The sequence below is a fragment of the Rhineura floridana genome, chromosome 2 (genome assembly GCF_030035675.1).
Source record: "Rhineura floridana isolate rRhiFlo1 chromosome 2, rRhiFlo1.hap2, whole genome shotgun sequence".
Taxonomy (NCBI): Eukaryota; Metazoa; Chordata; class Lepidosauria; order Squamata; family Rhineuridae; genus Rhineura; species Rhineura floridana.
This window is the reverse complement of record NC_084481.1, coordinates 2267020-2285458: the sequence shown is the minus strand read 5'-3', so window position 1 is coordinate 2285458 and position 18439 is coordinate 2267020. Positions and strand designations below refer to the sequence as shown.

General features: G+C 41.4%; 1 protein-coding gene across 5 annotated transcripts in view; it reads left to right on the top strand.

Moving 5' to 3' along the window:
• Positions 1–5321: 5321 nt before the first annotated feature.
• Positions 5322–18439, top strand: part of LOC133376138 (RCC1 and BTB domain-containing protein 2) — a 64297-nt gene continuing 51179 nt past the window's right edge. Inside the window, exons 1-3 of one of the 5 annotated variants that reach the window (XM_061607594.1) lie at positions 5322–5582; positions 15449–15605; positions 15973–16123. In XM_061607594.1, coding sequence (XP_061463578.1) covers positions 15480–15605; positions 15973–16123 — 277 coding nt within the window. In that variant the 5' untranslated portion in view covers positions 5322–5582; positions 15449–15479. The other 4 variants (XM_061607596.1, XM_061607595.1, XM_061607591.1 and 1 more) reach the window with 4 other exon arrangements.

Here is an 18439-nt window from a genome sequence, read left to right as displayed (position 1 = left end):
ACAGCCTGTTCTGGACAGGATTGCACTTCCTTGGAGCACTCTGTGGTAGACCCTAAGTGGTGGAATTTCCCCTGCCCCATAGGAATGCATCTGACATCTTCACTGTGCATATTTCAGAAAATACTGAAGACACACCTCTGATATCTCGACACCTGACCTTACCCTGGCCTTTGACGCCTCAGATTTTTTGTTCAGGACCCACTTTATTCTTGTGAATGTAATTTGTTTTAAGTGTTTTAAATATTGTATTTCAAACTTTTCTAACCCATCCTGGGACCTGATGGTGGAGGGCAGGTAATAGTTAATAATCATTATCATCATTTAAACGTATGTATCTTAGGGCAGAGCAACATGGGCAAACAGATTTATCAAACAATGGTCAATTTTTGTTATGTTTTGGAATGAAGTTCCAAGATAATATATATCCTCATGATTTATTTGGAATACTTTAATGTTACTAACTATGTATTGTATATTTTCTACATATTTAATATTATTGTGGTATACTATGTTATTGTATTATCTTTATATTATTTGATTGTAAAATGGAAACTCTTATATCTATTAAAAAGTAAATATGAAAACAAAAAGAAAAGAGCCAGTGTGGCGTAGTGGTTAAGGTGTTGGACTATGACCTGGGAGACCACGGTTTGAATCCCCACCCAGCCATGAAGCTCACTGGGTGACCTTGGGCCAGTCACTGCCTCTCAGCCTCAGAGGGAGGCAATGGTAAAACCCCCTCTGATTATCGCTTACCATGAAAAAACCCTATTCATAGGGTCATCATAAGTCGGAATCGACTTGAAGGCAATCCATTTCCATTTTTCATGAAAAGAAAAAATAACATACATGAGTACTAAGATGTGTGACAGAATGTCAATGGGTGAATAATAGTGTTTCCATATGCTAAAGCAGCCTTTCCCAACCAGTGTGCCTCCAGATGTTGTTGGACCACAATTCCCATCTTTCCTGACCATTGGCAATGCTGGCTGAGGCTGATGGGAGTTGTGGTCCAACAACATCTGGAAGCACACTGGTTGGGAAAGGCTGCTCTAAAGGGTTAACCTGTTGAATTTCTGCCTGCCACATTGTTGTTAAAAAGGGACAAGAACCCTGATCTTCCCCATTTACTCTAACCTATGCGAAGAACTCAAGATTTAAGAATTATAAATTAGTTATGTTGCTATAAGTCTCATCAGTTGATTTTAGGCTGTGTGTGTGTACTGCCTTCAAGTCGATTCCGACTTATGGCGACCCTACGAATAGGGTTTTCATGGTAAGCGGTATTCAGAGGTGGTTTACCATTGCCTCCCTCTGAGGCTGAGAGGCAGTGCCTGGCCCAAGGTCACCCAGTGAGCTTCATGACTGTGTGTGGATTCGAACCCTGGTCTCCCAGATCGTAGTCCAACACCTTAACCACTGCGCCATACGTAGTTAGGCTACCAATACTATATTCAGTGCAACAGGAGGCACAGGTAAAACACTCACATTTTTCTTTACATTTCTGAACAAAAAGGATTTCAGCCTTTAATATGAAAAATGTTTAATCCAACAGCAACCATCTACCCACAAGAGTCCCCTGAGTTTTCTTGTAGTGGAAAATAAATTAGTCTTCCACCACCGCCATGTTGCTGCTAAAATCAACTTAGCAGCCCCCAATTGCATTTCCATTAAAAAAAAGCCCTACACTGGGTAACACTACACTGTAGGATTGTCATACACTACTTTCTTTCAGCCTCCACAATATATTTCAATCTATTTTATTGTCAGACCATAGGTCATCACAACATCACAGTTACACAACATCACAACATGAAATAAAAACAGTATAAAACAAGCTTATAACTAAAAGAATTACATCTATAAAACCATACAGAACATGTTTAATTTACCTTAGTTTCCATATCAACCAAATATTTTGCTCTCAACCTATGAGCTGCCACAGCAAAAAGGGCTACCCGATAGGAAACCCAGTAGTTAGTATCGGCTAAGAGCAAGTAAACAATCTGTTCGACGCTGAGGGATTCTCGTCGATTAATTAAAATGTTAAGGAACTTAGCTCTTGGGTGGTCATAAAGGGGCACTCTAAAAGATAGTGAGGAAGGTCTTCCAATTTAACAACACTGGACTATTTTGCTGGGCTGACATAACCACACATTCTCTCAACCACGGTGCCCCTTCTCATAATATGGATATAGTAATGGTGGACATTTGCATTATCAGAGTATTTTTAAAGAAATGTTACATATTCAACAATCTTTTTTTGCATGAGATTAAAGCAGTGTTAGAAAGATCAAGAACTCTTTGCCGTGACCTTTTGGTTTTGGACGGACACGCTACTATTCAGTCCAAGCAGCTACACTAAAATCTTGCATTTCTCAATTCCTTTCTCTGGGCAAGATTAATTTATCCCCTGCAAAGAAAGAAAAAATGGCTTCAAAAGATATTCCCTTCTCCGTTGTCTGTATCTAGAGAAAAAGTAGCACACACACAAGGAAGACCAAAAAACAGCTTCAAAAGAAATCAATTTTCCACCGTCTGGAGAAGGACCTTCCTGGTTAATTATGATGTCTTTTAGATCTTCCCTGCTGTGTGTATGACTCTAGTTTTCTTTATAGCAGGTGTGGGAAACTGGATTTGGTTGGCCAGATCTAATTTCCCCACCACCTGCGAGGCCACCCACCTGTCAAATTACTTGACATCATAATGATGATTAACACCTTTCATTGCCAAGGGTAATGCCCTACTGCTGAGCTTACAGCCCTTCTACTGTTTAAAAAAGCCTATTTTAAAATTGTTGCTTTCAGTTCTCTAATGAATGCACAGCATACTTAGGGCAGATCTACACCATGCATTTAAAGCACATTCAACATGCATTTGAAGCACATGAATCCCATCACAGAATCATGGGGACTGCAGTTTGTTAAGGGTAAAGGGAACTACACTTCCCAGGATCCTTTGGGGGAAGTCATGCAGGATATGGTTTAAATGTATTGTATGGATCTACTTCATAAACTTTGCCTGCATGTAAATTGTTTTATTTTTTTAAGGAAGAACACACTTAAAACATAGAGGAAATCATGTACAGTCATAGTGGGAAATCAGATACTTATCGGTACATAGTATGAATAAATATTTATACAAGCATGAATGTCAAAGATGTTTATTATTTACACAACCTGTAAAGATATTTATAGTGCAATCCTATGCATGCTTACTCAACTTGTGCAAAGAACTGCAACCTCAAGTGATAGGGAATTTCATGTATCCAACCCAACATTCAGGATCATATTGTTTTGCAACTGTTTTATACTTGTTTTTAATGGTTATTGGATTTTAAAGGGATTTATTTCTTGTTGTGAGCTGTCTTGGTTTCCAGTGGGCAACCCTACCTTACAGGGATGTTGGAAAGACTCCATGTACACACACACTGGAGATGTAAAATACATACACCCCATATAATAGTTTACTGTCAAAACCAGTTAATCATTGCAGAATATTTCAAAAAAATAAAACCAGCATTATTTTCCTACATAATAAAAGCAGTGACACCTAAGCCCTGCCTAATTGTTTTAAAAATAGGTTTGGAGGGGAGAGAAAGATTTACAACACAAACACAATCCTTTGCTACGTTCACTCAAAAGTCCCATTAATTTACAACACAATCCTAACCATGTCTACTTAAAAGTAAGTCCTACTGAATTCAATGGGGTTTACTCCTGGTATGTGGGATTAGAATTGCAACTTTACTCCCGGAAAAGCAAGTATAAGATTAAAGCTTCATAGTGGGAAGGTTTTCAAACAAGGCCCTCTTTAACAGTCCAGGAAAACTTAAACTTGTTTGACTCCTCATAATTAGAAAAGCATAACACATTGTAATGGCATTTAGATCTCCTGCACACAAGAGAGAAAGAGACTTTAGTTTACTCTATGAGATTTTCAGATGAGAAGGAAAAAAAAGTTTGCTGGCCTTGCAATGGGTTCTAGCTATTGTTTGGCGGTCAATAAATCCCTTGTCAATCATAACCCTGACTTCACTTATTGGCTACAAACCTGAAAGGGTGAGGTTAGAGCAGCCAGCTATGAGCTCATTTAACAGAAGTTGTGGTGGCTGGGCTGATGTTTTGGTGTGTATCTCTTGAACCACACCACCTAGAAATTTAATTTTTAAAAAAATTAAAGTTGAGAGTCTGAAGATTGAGGTGACTCACCCGAAGAGGACCCCAAAAATCCAGAGTCTCCTGGCAAAAACTGGAGACCTGCCAATCCTAATGGGAGTAGGCCACATTAAACACAAAGAGACATACTTCTGAGTAGACATGTATTCCACTGATCTGTAAATTAACTATACAGTCCATTCTTAGTGAGGCCCTGGTCTTTAGCTCCTGCACAGAGGAAGACATGCCTAAGCTTCTTTGCAACGTTTTCACACTTGCCTTTTGGAGGAAGGGGGGGTTCTCTAACATTCATCCACACTTATTGTGTAGCAGTATTTGCAGGAGTACCTGATCTCATGCAAAACCAGCACAGGATAGTTGCATCCTGGTTTTAGAAAAAAAGGAGGTGCAAACCATAGAGATTCCAAGGACCACTAGAAAATAAGACAGAAGCAGGAAAGCCAAAGCAGGGCAAAACAGCACCTCTTCAGTACCCCAGGGATTCCTTTTGCTTGGTGTCCAAACAATTCACTTGTTAATCACAGCTCTGACTTCACTCATTGGCTAGTAACAATGACAGGTAGGAGCAGCTGGGCTGGCTCAGGGTACCTGCACTTTTGCTCCATAACTTTCTTATTAGGAGGGTATCATTTAGGCTGCAATCCAACACACGCTTCCTTGAGAATAAGTCCCAGTGAATCCAACTGAGCTTACTTCTGAGTACACATGTATTGGATTGCAGCCTTACCCTTTTTTTTAAAAAAGGAAAGCTCACACATTCTGGGCGATTTGCTGAAGGCCTTCCCAAAGGCTAGGTTGGCGATCCCGTGTAGGTTTTTTTCCGTCCTACTATTATTCATTTGCAACCCGCTCATATGCATATTTTATTTATGACACTGTTATCCGGCCATTTCTTCACAGATGGTTCCCTTCTACCCCACTTATCCTCAAAACAAACGTTTGTTGTAGCTAGTCTGGGATGGTGCCCTGAGTTCCAAGTAACCCAGCGAGCTTCACAACTGCCGGGCGGCGGCGGCGGGGATTTTACGCCCAGCCATCCCTCGGCGGGGTCCCGCATTCACTCGAGCTGCCTCTCAAGGCAACTCCCTGGCATGCTGGGGCTTAGTCCCCGGAAACTTGCCGACATTTCCACCCACCGGAGATACGGCTTGAGGACTCCCTACAGAAGGCCGCAGCTGCGCCAGAGGCGGCGTCTGCCAGAAGAGCATTTGCCCCGTCTGGCACGAGCGTGGGAAGAGCACGCGGCTGCTTTCGTGAGAAGCGCCCAAACCATTCCCGACCCTTCTTCCTTTCCTCGCTTCCTGGACGGCTGAGGCGGGCCCGCGGGAAACGGCTTCCTTTCTCTCGCCTCCGCCCAGGAAGCGCCGCCGCTGTGCAAGCGCCTTTCGTTCTCTGCGGCGGAAGGTAAGCTTCGGTGGCCAGAGCAAAGCGAGGCGAGGAGCTGCGCCGGCCGCAGGGAGAGGGGATGGTTTGGGAAGGGGGCCTGTTCCTCTCGAAAGCATTTCTCTTGACGCTTCCAAGACGCTTCCTCGCCGGATATTGGGGAGGTTGAGTTGCGGGAGAGGCAGGCACCGCTTCGGTGAGCAGAGACCAGCCGCCTTCAGAGGAAGGAGAGCTAGGCAACGCTGGCCGGGAAGCGCGAGGGCAGCGTCTGCTGGAGGCAGCGGCCACGCACCCTTGCAAGGGCCCGCTGCTGTTGGGAGCGCCTGCGGAGGGAAGCTGCGCCCCAGCGGACGCTGAAGGACACCCTTGCGCTTCACGCGCTTTTGTTTTGGGCAGCGTGAGGGCAAAATGGGCGTGCGCTTTTCCGCCCAGGCATCGTTCCCCGCTCATATTTTAAGGTGAAGTCGCGCAGTTTGCTCGGCGAATCGGTCCGTTAATCTTCGCCGTATGAACGATGAACCTCCTGATCGCTGACGGGATAGTAATGCTGTATGCGAAGGGATCCACACCTAGTAAAAGCTATTCAATGTGATGTGATCCGCTCGGAGCGGCTTACGCGTGTGCCTGCTGTTGTCCTGTCAGTTTTCTTCCGCAGACGCAACCCGTTTCATTATAATCGTCTTGAATCTCAAACTAGTTAGTTCAAATCTCAGAAATGTTACTGTTGTGTGGACATGTGTGTCCACTATTCTTACGAAACTTTTGCTTTTGGCCCTCATTTGCCTTGAAATACTTTTCGTGTGTTTTCCATGTGTGCAGGTGTGTTCCATCTTCTGGAACTGCATGCTTGGGAACTTTATCATTTTTCAAATTGGTTAAATATTTGAATATGTGCGCTAGGTGCCTCTATACCTTTCTGTTTCATCTAGCTGTAATGCAGTGTCTCCTTAACTTTTGTTTTTATTTTACTGAAAAGAGGTACATATCACAGTGTTCTAAACTGAATTTTAGGGGATTTCACTGTAAACAAATTATGCATATACCCCCTCCCCCATATAGAAGCCCAGTCTCCTGCCCTCCCTGAACACTCCTCCAGGATTCAAGGGTGGGATTATGCTTTCTGGGCAGTCAGGATGCTGGCTATCATATTGTTTGCCTCAAGAAATGCTGGCAGGTCTTTGTTCTCTGGGCACATTGTGTCTGCCCATGTTTGGCACAGCTCTGAATTTAACAACTTGCTTGGTAGTCGTGCCCGTGTGGTGCAATGATTTCAGTGCTGGGCTAAGACCAGGGAATTCCAGGTTCAAATCCACACCCTCAGCCTAAAGCTCCCCTTTGGACAGTCGCCATTCTGTTTCAGCCTGTCATACCTTATAGAGTGATTGTGAAGATAATGGGGATGGGAGCCTTGAACTCATTAGAGGAAAGGTGGGGTTGTTGTTATGAGCCTTCAAGTCAATTACGACTTATGGCGACCCTATGAATTGGTGACCTCCAATAGCATCTGTCATGAACCACCCTCGTAACTCATAAGCATTTTACCCAAGTGCAGTTACTCTTGAGTCTTAGTATGGCAGCCAAGCAAGGAAACTCAGCAAAGGAAGTTCCTTATCTTACAACATGATGATGATGATGATAAAAAAAACCCTGCCTGAATGAGCTAAAGCCCTTTTCTTTTTCTGACTTTCTAGGTATTTGTGTAAGGAGGAGCGGGTGATGCAGGGAGACAGAAGGGTGTGGGGAAATAATTTCCTACCTTCTAGGAAGTTTGTTGTTATGTGCCTTCGAGTCGATTATGACTTATGGCGACCCTATGAATCAGTGACCTCCAGTAGCATCTGTCATGAACTACCCTGTTCAGATCTTGTAAGTTTAGGTCTGTGGCTTCCTATATGGAATCAATCCATCTCTTGTTTGGTCTTCCCCTTTTTCTACTCCCTTCTGTTTTTCCCAGCATTACGGTCTTTTCTAGTGAATCATGTCTTCTCATGATGAGTCCAAAGTATGATAACCTCAGTTTCATCATTTTAGCTTCTAGTGACATTTCTGGTTTAATTTGTTCTAACACCCAATTATTTGTGTTTTTCGCGGTCCATGATATGCGCAAAGCTCTCCTCCAACACCACATTTCAAAAGAGTTTATTTTTCTCTTATCCACTTTTTTCATGTCCAACTTTCACATCCATACACAGATATCAGGAATACCATGGTCTGAATGATCCTGACTTTAGTGTTCAGTGATACATCTTTACATTTGAGGACCTTTTCTAGTTCTCTCACAGCTGCCCTCCTCAGTCCTAGCTATTGTCTCCATTTTGGTTAATGACTGTGCCGAGGTATTACTAATCCTTGACAGGTTCAGTGTCTTCATTGTCAACCTTGAAGCAGAGCTTGGAAAAGTTACTTTTCTGAACTACAACTCCCATCAGCCCCAGCCAGCATGGCCACTGGATTGGTCTGATGGGAGTTGTTGTTCAAAAAAGTAACTTTTCCAAGCTCTGCTTTGAAGTTACAGAAATCTTCTGTTGCCATTACTTTAGGCTTCAGGATGTTCAGCTGTAGTCCTGCTTTTGTGTTTTCCTCTTTAACTTTCATCAGCATTCATTTCAGATCATTACTGGTTTCTGCTAATAGTATGGTATCATCTGCATATCTTAAATTATAGATATTTCTCCCTCCAGTTTTCACACCTTCATCTTGGTCCAATTCTACTTTCAGTATGATATGTTCTGCATATAGATTAAACAAATAGGATGATAAAATGCACCCGTCTCACACCCTTTCTGGCTGGGAACCAATCGGTTTCTCCATATTCTGTCCTTACAGTAGCCTCTTGTCCAGAGTATAGGTTGCGCATCAGGACAATCAGATGCTGTGGCACCCCCATTTCTTTTAAAGCATTCCATAGTTTAAAAGGTGGGATACAAATATAATTAATTAATGTAGTAATAAATTTAGGCAAGTGAGCAGGCTGGTAGAGGAGAGATGGCCTGCTCTGTGCCTGCTCCTTGGTTTCCCTGCTGTAGAGGAAGGAAAGCCCTGTCAGACATGCTAGGCGCTAGCAGAAGAACTGATTGCTCCGGCTGTCTTCCACCAGACCAGTTAGTGGATGGCATTTTTTTTACCAGACTTTTTGTCAGATAGTAACTTTTGTGAGCTTACTTACACAGCTGATATGAGTAAATCAAACTGCACAGGGCCTCCCTTCTCTGAGGCTGATAGAGGTGGATGTAACATGCTGGCTTCATTTGCTAAGACTCATTTCAGCTCTTCTTGCTGCATATTGTATGAGAAACACTATCTTAATGAAACTGTCTTAGCACAGAGTGCTGGCCCATATAAAAATGTGTAGTGGGAAGTGGACTTTGAAGTGTTTTATTTAAAGACAACGGGATGAAATGGGTTTAAATCCAGATTGACTTAACTGGGTTTGGGCATAAATCCTCTACTAGCCTCTAACATGATTAGAAATGTGGCTAAATCTGAACTATAAATATCAAACCATAACATCTGTGAAGTAGTCACAAGACTTCCATATGCTTCTCTATATACCCTCCTATATACCCTGTCTGTCTTGTTTATAAAAATATTATTTAAACTTTACATTTTTCTGGATGATTGGCTGTTATAGCTGAGGGGCATCACAACAATGAATATTTTCTTTTATAAAATAAATCTGTTTTTGAAATCCATTTAAGTTCTTGGCTTTAGTAATTTTGGCCATATTCTTCAGCTGTGGGTAATTTCTAACTTCATCATAGAAGGCAAAACTATATAATGGTGACAGTAAAAAACATATTTCTCCTTGTTTGTTTTCACCAAAAACATATAATTCAGTAACATGTAAGAAATAAGGAAATAGAAAAAATACAACTGAATTAAAATTAAACATACCAAAAAAAAAGGAGGCACACAGTTGGACTGTTGCATTCCCCATTCTTTAGAAGAATAATGATTACTGGTCTTGGAGGGTAAAATCGTATCCCCTTTTTAATTTTGTTTGCGAGTATCAGTATAGGCTTCAGTCAATACTAACCTAGGTTTTAGTGTTAAAAGAAAAAGAGTGTAGCCCACCATTTGTCACAATTCATGTAATATAAAAGAGATGGTTAATGGTTGCATTGACTTTATAGTGGGGCATCCATTTAGAGTGAGTTCAACTCTCTCAGCTCATCTTTAATAATGAATTTTTCCTTGTGTTGGTTTGTTCAGAGGAGTTTCATTTATTTTTATTTTTATCATTTCAATTTGTATGCCAGAGTTTGAAAAGGCCATCACAAGGCATTTTGCTGAATAGCTGTGTATATTTTTACTGCGTAAGGGCTGGCTGCTATGATAGACTGGTGGTCCGTGTAGCCTAAATCACTGTCTCTTGATATTGGTGTCAGTAGTAGTTGCCTTATCATGGAGGCTTTGTGGAGTGATGCCATTTTCTCCCATCATCCAATATAGTCTCATATTTGTTGGGATAAGGGTGGGAGAAAGAGTTCAAAATGGTAAGGCCATGTGGCTGTCACTTCATAACGTATTATTTTTCTCCAGTTTTGAGTCAACTGGCATTTAATTAGCTTCTCCCTCCTCCCGTTGCAGGTATTAAGATATGCTGATAATAGAACATGCAACGTAAAGAGAGGAGGGGCAAAGACATGAGTGTTTGTGGCATTTCAGTCCCTGTGCCTCAAAGACGCATTATCAGCATTACATCACTAGCACATACCTTGTCTAGTAGTTGTCTCTTTGCTGCGCTTGGGCCTTCTGTGTCTTGCAACTTAAAATAATCCTCGAAATTGCCTTCTTTTCCTTTACATATACTGGGGAGCATTCCCCTCTTGAAATAGCTTTTATTTATGAATAGGACGATGTCCAGATTTAATATTAGGGAGGCTGAGGGAACAGAGCAGTGAAGTTATGCAGCCATTTCGCAGCTCTGCTGGCCACGCCCCCTTCTTTCTCTCTTTTTAACTAAAGGTCTTGGTTTTTTGCATTCTTCCTTGATAATGTCTCTGACTTCAATCCTTCTGGTTCTCTGTCAACTAAGTTTAAAGCCTCAAATCTGTTCCTTATTTGATCTTTATATTCTTTTGGGATGTTATTTAAATTTAGCTTTACTCTGATTTTTGATATGACCCATCCATGATCTGTACCACAGTCTGCTCCTGGTCTTGTTTTCGCAGAAAGTATGGAACTTCTCCATCTTCTGCTTCCAGTTATATAATCAATTTGATTCCTATATTTACCATTTGGTGATGTCCACATGTACAGTCGTCTCTTTGGTTGCTCAAAAAATGTGTTTGCAAGAAACAAATTATTGACTTCACAGAATTCAATGTCTTTCTTCTGTTTCATTTCTGTCTCCTAAGCCCCATTTCCCCACAATTCCTAGTTCTTCTCTGTTCCCTACTTTTGCATTCCAGTCCCCCATGATTATCAGCACATCTTGCTTTCGTGTGCGATCAATTTTTTCCTGTATTTCTGCAGAAAATCTCTCCAATTCCTCTTCTGCATTTGTCGTTGGAACGTAGACTTGGATGATGGTTATGTGAATAGGTTTCCCATTAAATCTCATTGAAAGCACTCGCTCAGACCTTGCTTTATATCTCCTAATTGCTTTTGCTACATCACTCCTCACTATTAAGAAATCCCATTTCTTCTTAATTTCTCATTTCCTGCATAAAATATTTTGTAGTCCTGATTGAAAATGTCCCATTCCCATCCATTTTAATTCACTCATGCCAAGTATTGTAATATTGATACATTCCATTACTTCTTTGCCAATTTCTAGCTTTCCCTGGTTCATGCTTATCGCATTCCATGTTCCTACTGTGTGCGTCGTACAACTCCGGACTCTCCTTTCGCATCTGTGCGCATCAGCCTCTGGGCTTCCTTTTGGCTTTGACCCAGCTGCGTCATTAGTCACAGCGCTACTCGTACTTGTCCTTTGTTCTTCCCCAGTAGCTCCGTGAGTGCTTTCTGACCTGGGGGTCTCATCTTCCAGCACTATCTCGTGTTGCATTTTGGATACAGGCGGGCCCTGCTTATACGGCAGGTTCCGTTCCGGACCCCTGCCATAAAGCGGACATTGCCGTAAAGCCGAACCCCATTGAGTATAATGGGGCGCATTGCGCGAAAATGCTGCAAAATACCGCAAAAGCGGCTTTAAAACCAGGAATGAAAGCCGCCGCATTAGCGGAATGCCGGGAAGCGAAGCGCCAGGAAGCGGGGCCCTACTGTACTCTGTTCATAGGGTTTTAATTGTAAGAGATATTCAGAGATGGTTTACCATTGCCTTCCTTTGAGTTTGGATTCGCTCTGGACAGTCTGGTGTCTCAGCTTTGACCATTCCACCGTGGGTGACCCTGCTAGGAGTCTAGCCTCTTTGCCTTGCTCTTTGTCTTTGTCTTTTGTATTGCTCTCAGCTTCTTCGAAACTCTCAACCCCCCTTGCCAAGTTAAGGTGTGCATCCTAGAGGGGGTAGGAGGTAGCAAACTTCAAAAGATTACAAATTCTTATGCAAATGAGTGCCTGGCTTGCTTAGAGAGTGTGAATTCTTTCATTTAGGAAAAACAGGCTTTGTCTTCACTCAGCAGTGAAAAAGCCCTGAGAGAAAGAAAGGCAGAGGAAGTTTACGCACACCACAGTTTTTAAAATGTTTGTGTTTTTCTTTATTGCTATAGGGCTTTGTGAGTCACTTATGCAGATCCCAGTGAGCAAGCAAGCCTTCATTAGTTCCTACTTCAAACGCCAAGTTGTGGACTGAGAATTTTGTAATTGTAGAAGTGACAGTGAATCCTGATGACAGCATCCCTTCTACATCATAAAACAGTTTGGTAGCAGCAGGAGATAAACACGTAGACACTGAATTCAGTAATTAAAGCAATATCTCTGACAGTGAGAAAGGACAGTCAGATGGTGACAATGATACAAAAGCAGAAAGCAGCACTCGAGCCTGGCCAGATTATTCTATAACTTTAGAAGGGGGCATGGCTGTAAGGGTGTGTGGCTCTGATTGTTATGAAGGGACCCTGCACTTTTCAGTTTGCCACTACACTATTGCTTAAGTTAGCTCCTCAAGATTGACTAGGGATACCATAAATTAGAATTACTACTACTATTTTTTTTTTCTTACTATGTGGGGTAGTGGTTAAGGTGTTGGACTACGACCTGGCAGACCAGGGTTCGAATCCCCACACAGCCACGAAGCTCACTGGGTGACCTTGGGCCAGTCACTGCCTCTCAGCCTCAGAGGAAGGCAATGGGAAACCACCTCTGAATACCACTTACCATGAAAACCCTATTCATAGGGTCGCCCATAAATTGGAATTGACTTGAAGGCAGTCCATTTCATTTTTCATTCTGTTAGCCACTCTGGGAATATAAGCCTACTTTGAAGGTGTAGGATACAAATTATGTAAATAAATAATAAATACCAGCTCTGCATCAGATTAAATCATAGAATCGTAGAGTTGGAAGGGGCCCATAAGGCCATCAAGTCCAACCCCCTGCTCAATGCAGGAATCCAAATCAAAGCATTCCCGACAGATGGCTGTCCAGCTGCCTCTTGAATGCCTCCAGTGTCAGAGAGCCTGCTACCTCTCTAGGTATTTGGTTCCATTGTCATATGGCTCTAACAGTTAGGAAGTTTTTCCTGATGTCCAGTCGAAATCTGGCTTCCTGCAACTTGAGCCCATTATTCCGTGTCCTGCACTCTGAGATGATCGAGAAGAGATCCCAGCCCTCCTCTGTGTGGCAAGCTTTCATGTACTTGAAGAGTACTATCATATCTCCCCATAGTCTTCTCTTCTCCAGGCTAAGCTTGCCCAGTTCTTTCAGTCTCTCCTCATAGGGCTTTGTTTCTGATAATCCTTGTTGCCCTCTGAACTTGTTCCAGTTTGTCTGCATCCTTCTTGAAGTGCAGAGACCAGAACTGGATGCAATACTCAAGATGAGGCCTAACCAGTGCTGAATAGAGGGGAACTAATACTTCACACAATTTGGAAACTATACTTCTGTTAATGCAGCCTAATATAGCATTTGCCTTTTTTGCAGCCACATCGCACTGTTGGCTCATATTCAGCTTGTGATCAACAATAATTCCAAGATCCTTCCCACATGTCTTATTGCTGAGCCAAGTACCCCCCCGTCTTATAACTGTGCATTTGGTTTCTTTTTACTAGGTGTAGAACTTTGCATTTATCCCTGATGAATTTCATTCTGTTGTTTTCAGCCCAATGCTCCAGCCTATCAAGGTCCCTTTGAATTTTGTTTCTGTCTTCCACGGTGTTAGCTATGCCCCCCAATTTTGTATCATCTGCAAATTTGATAAGCATGTCCTGTACCTCCTCATCCAAATTGTTAATAAAAATGTTGAAGAGCACTGGGCCCAGGACCGAGCCCTATGGTACCCCACTCATTACTTCTGCCCAGTTTGAGAAGGAACCATTGATAAGCACTCTTAGGGTACGATTCTGGAGCCAACTGTGGATCCACCTGATAGTTGTGCCATCTTGCTCACATTTAGCTAGCTTGCTAATCATGGGGCACTTTGTTAAAAGCTTTGCTGAAGTCGAGATATATTATGTCCACAGCATTCCCACAGTCTACAAGGGAGGTTACCTGATCAAAAAATGAGATAAGATTAGTTTGGCAGGATTTGTTCTTCATACATCCATGTACATATGTTATGTACATAAATTTTATAAGTTGGTTTTGGACATGAATGTGAATGAATGAAACTTCATTTTTACCCCGCCCTTTTTCCAAACTGGAACTCAGGGTGGCTTACAAATAAAGCTACATGTAGTTAAAAGCATACAAAAACATACAATTAAAATACAATTAAACTATACGCAACCTTAAAACTATGAAACAGGCACTTAAAATACTAAAAAACAATTTAAAATAATACAAATAATAGCATAAAACAATAAAACAAACCTTGTAGAGCCCAATCCTAAACCCCTTCTTTGTGTATGAGCTTTTGTTAATTGTTAATTGTGTCCATGGTAAGCCAGTCTGAGCTCTTGGAGATGGACAAGGTAGAGAGAGGAATTTTGACAGGTCAGCTCATTATGTTTATGAACAAGAACTATTATAGGGGGACATGAATCTGTAGGTAGGCAGTGGTCACGCACTAAAGAATTGCAGCCAATTACTTATCTGAAGGTGCAGAGTGGGCGTGTCGTGTTCATTGTGAGATGCCCTGGAAATATGTTTGGTGCATAAAGCCATAGTCCACTATGGACTTGAAAACTGCACTGGCAACTACACTCACAGTGGTTTATTCACAACTTTATAATGGACAAAAGGGCCTAGATTATCACTTTTTAATCTTGAGATGTACCAAGACAGAGCTTCAGGGATTGCCCTAATCACCTCTTCCTGGATTATTGTTCTAAGCAACTGAAATGGCACAGACTTGTTGGATCTCTAAACAAACTAAACAGGGACATGTTGAGTGTTGAAAAGGTAAGGTAGGTTATTTTACTGTACAGTAAAGTGTTGTCACATTTTGTTGGGTATAAAATGAATGCCTTTCTGTGTATTGGTTGACATTGCCATAAACAGGAACTGACTCCCAAGGTGTAGATGATGTGGGCAAAATACATATTGGTAAGGATTATAGCAGCAGTTCCATATCTTTTGAAATTTATAACGTGGGAGGGAGTCGCTTTAATGTGACATGCGTTAGGATTTGGTTCCAAATTTTCTGTCCCATTTGTTTTTAATCTGTCGTTTAGTTGTCTTTTCTTACAGTTTATATTCATATTCCATAAAATGGGCAGGATAGCTGTTTCAAAACTATTTAATACTTACTATGAATTAAATCTATAAAAATATGAAGCATTCACATATTTTAACATGCAAAACTTTTGTTTGTATATCTTTAGGCAGGTACAGTTTTTTAAACTGAAACAGAAGATGCTGGATGTCGGAAAATGGCCAATATTTGCTCTCCACTCTCAAGAGGAGTTGAAGTTAATTCGCCAGGCTTGTGTATTTGGCAGTGCTGGCAATGAAGCACTTTATGCAACTGAAAATGATGAGGTAACTTGAAAACATAACAATGAATAGCTATTTGTGTCTAGATTATCTTTGTCTATGCACACATTTGTGTTAAGATTTCCAGAGCATGGGACTTCGGTGTCCTGCATAGTTTGTAGCATTTCCCCATTGCAAGCAGTATAAATGATGCATTATATCTGGATGTGTGCTTAATTTGCACAAGTTTTTAGGGTGCCATATTCAGTTTTTCTTGCTGCAGAATTCTGATTGTCTTTAACACAGAATATGAAGACAGAATTGTGATTAAAATACCTGGCAAAATCTCAGAAACTGTAAATACACTTGATGAAACTTCCAGTTTGAAATGTTATGCTAGTAAAGATTTTTCTGTACTATCACTGTGTAACAGGTTTTTGGACTTGGCACTAACTGTAGTGGTTGCTTGGGAATCGGTGACACACAGAGCAGCACTGAACCTCAAAGGTTAGGTATTTTATGCGGCAAAAAAATAGCCTGCCTCAGCTATGGAAGTGGCCCTCATGTTGTTGCAGTTACTACTGGTAAGTTGTGTGCTTTTAAATGTGAATATTAGTCTACTTTGACAGGGACATTTGATTTTTAACTGTAAAAAGAAAAGCGGTATCTACTCTTTACATTGATAAGGAATATTATTTTGATTCTGGGGTGATCTTTCTTTTTTCCATGGCACTCTTTTTTTTCAACTGGATGATCCAGATTTCGGGACTCTGTTTTGACCGTGAGAGATTCAAAAGCAGACAGGGAATAAATAGTCAGGTTTTGCCGGTGAGGCATAACTAGGATTTAGAAACACTAAATTATCTAGTATGATTGGGAGACTATATGTAGAAATACGAAAGAAAGAGCAAAGCTTTCCTGACTCTTAGAATATATCCATGTTAAGCTTTCTAGGCTTCTGATTAAGTACTATCAAGCATATTAGGACTATGGGACATATTCCTCAAAGAGGTGTGTCTTCCCCACCTCCATAAGATGCCCTGTGCTTAAAGTAGAGTTAAAAAGTTAAATATATAAAATAAAGTAATACAGTATATAGAAATCAGCATCCATAAAATAAACTTCCAATAAGCTTCCACTCACTCAATATCCAGATAAATTCTACATCTGCTAATACACCCACACCTCAGTCAGCCTACCCACAGACACACTCAACAATGACCATTCCCAACAGTCCCTTAGGTACCCCTATATATAATACTGGCAGCCTAACATGACGAATCTAGCACATTTCAACAAGCCTTCTCAATGGAGATTCTTAGCTCAGTCAGTATTTGTATTGGTTTGAAATTGTTTTAATGTGTGTAATTGTTTTTCATTATTTTTATATGTGAAACTTTTAACTGTTATATATGCAGTTGTTTTATATGTGTTCTGTTGTACTGTGCAATAACTTTGAGATGTTTCATATGAATGAAATGAAATAATAAAACCACATGTAATATAGGAAGCTATGGAACCCAATAGAAACCTCACACCATCCACATGTGGACATTATCTATTGCTCAGGAATTCCCAGCTTCCACCTGAGAAGTGGTCAGACTCCATTGTCTCCTCCACCTGTCCCATACTTTCACCCTGGGACAGTATCGCACCCACCCACTCTCAGCCTAAACACAGCCATCAGGAGGTGGAGCCCTCACCCTCATAGTGCTCTCTGATTGGCCTTTATAGTTCTGTGGGTAAAAGTGGAAAGCTCAGCACAGTCTTCCCGTAGTGATTGCTGCCATGTGATGCTGAGTTTTGGGAATGATTTATTCATTTATTTATTACATTTATACCCCGCCATTTATTTATTTATTACATTTATATACCGCCCCATACGCAAAGCTCTCTGGGTGGTTTACAGCAATTAAAAACAACAAAAAACTTTTTCATGAAACCCAAGGCAGCTGACGTGTGGTTCCCAGGTGGTCCCCCATCCAGGCACTGACCAGACCTGACCCTGCTTAGCTTCAGCAGGGAGCTGGCCTCATGTGCCTTCAGACCGCCGCCTGGGGTGATAAAGGTGACTAGGAGGTGGGGAGGGTAGGATTGCAAATCCTCCACCCCCGGTCTCATGCTCCTGACGCCCAGCTTAAAAATGTTGATGAGGTGTCAACCCTTCTTGCTGTCCATGATCAGGTTGCCTTCTCTCTGCTGGTGCATCTCATTCTCCAGCTTCTGTTCCTTTCTCTCCCTTGCAGAGAGCCACAGGATGGAGAGCCCTTGTACTCTCTCTTGTCCTTCAGCTCGTACCAAAGGCTTACATCCTTGCCAAGGGGGGGGGGAGAAATGAACAGCTTTAATTGGAAGCTTCAGGTGAACACATTCCTTCCAAACACACCTTTCAGCCAGTTCCACCCCCACCACATAATTCATGAAGATTACACAGTCCGTTCCACCAAGGTCCCTGTTAACTGTGGGGATAACATAGAACTACTGGAAACTAAAGTACGCTATAGGGAGTTTGAGCTGTGGGGAAGGCTGGAAACGAATGTATTGAAACATTTTCTGCCCCCACAGTTCAAAGTGTATTCATGAGCTCTCTTTTCCCTTCCTTTTCAATGTGATTCTTTTGACATCAGTAAAATCCCAGGTGTTTCATATTTTATTGTTTATTTATTTATTAAATTTATACCCCGCCTTATGGCCAAAAGGCCCTCAAGGCGGCTTACAAAAGAAAATGAACATAACAATACATCAATAGAACATAATACTTCAATAAAATAATACAATTCTCAAAATTAAATAACAATTCTCAAAATTAGATAACATATTTTGCATGCACATGAGAATCTGTCATTGCATGTTTTTAAGCAGAAATATTTTAGATCTTGTTAGCATTATGAAAAGTTGAA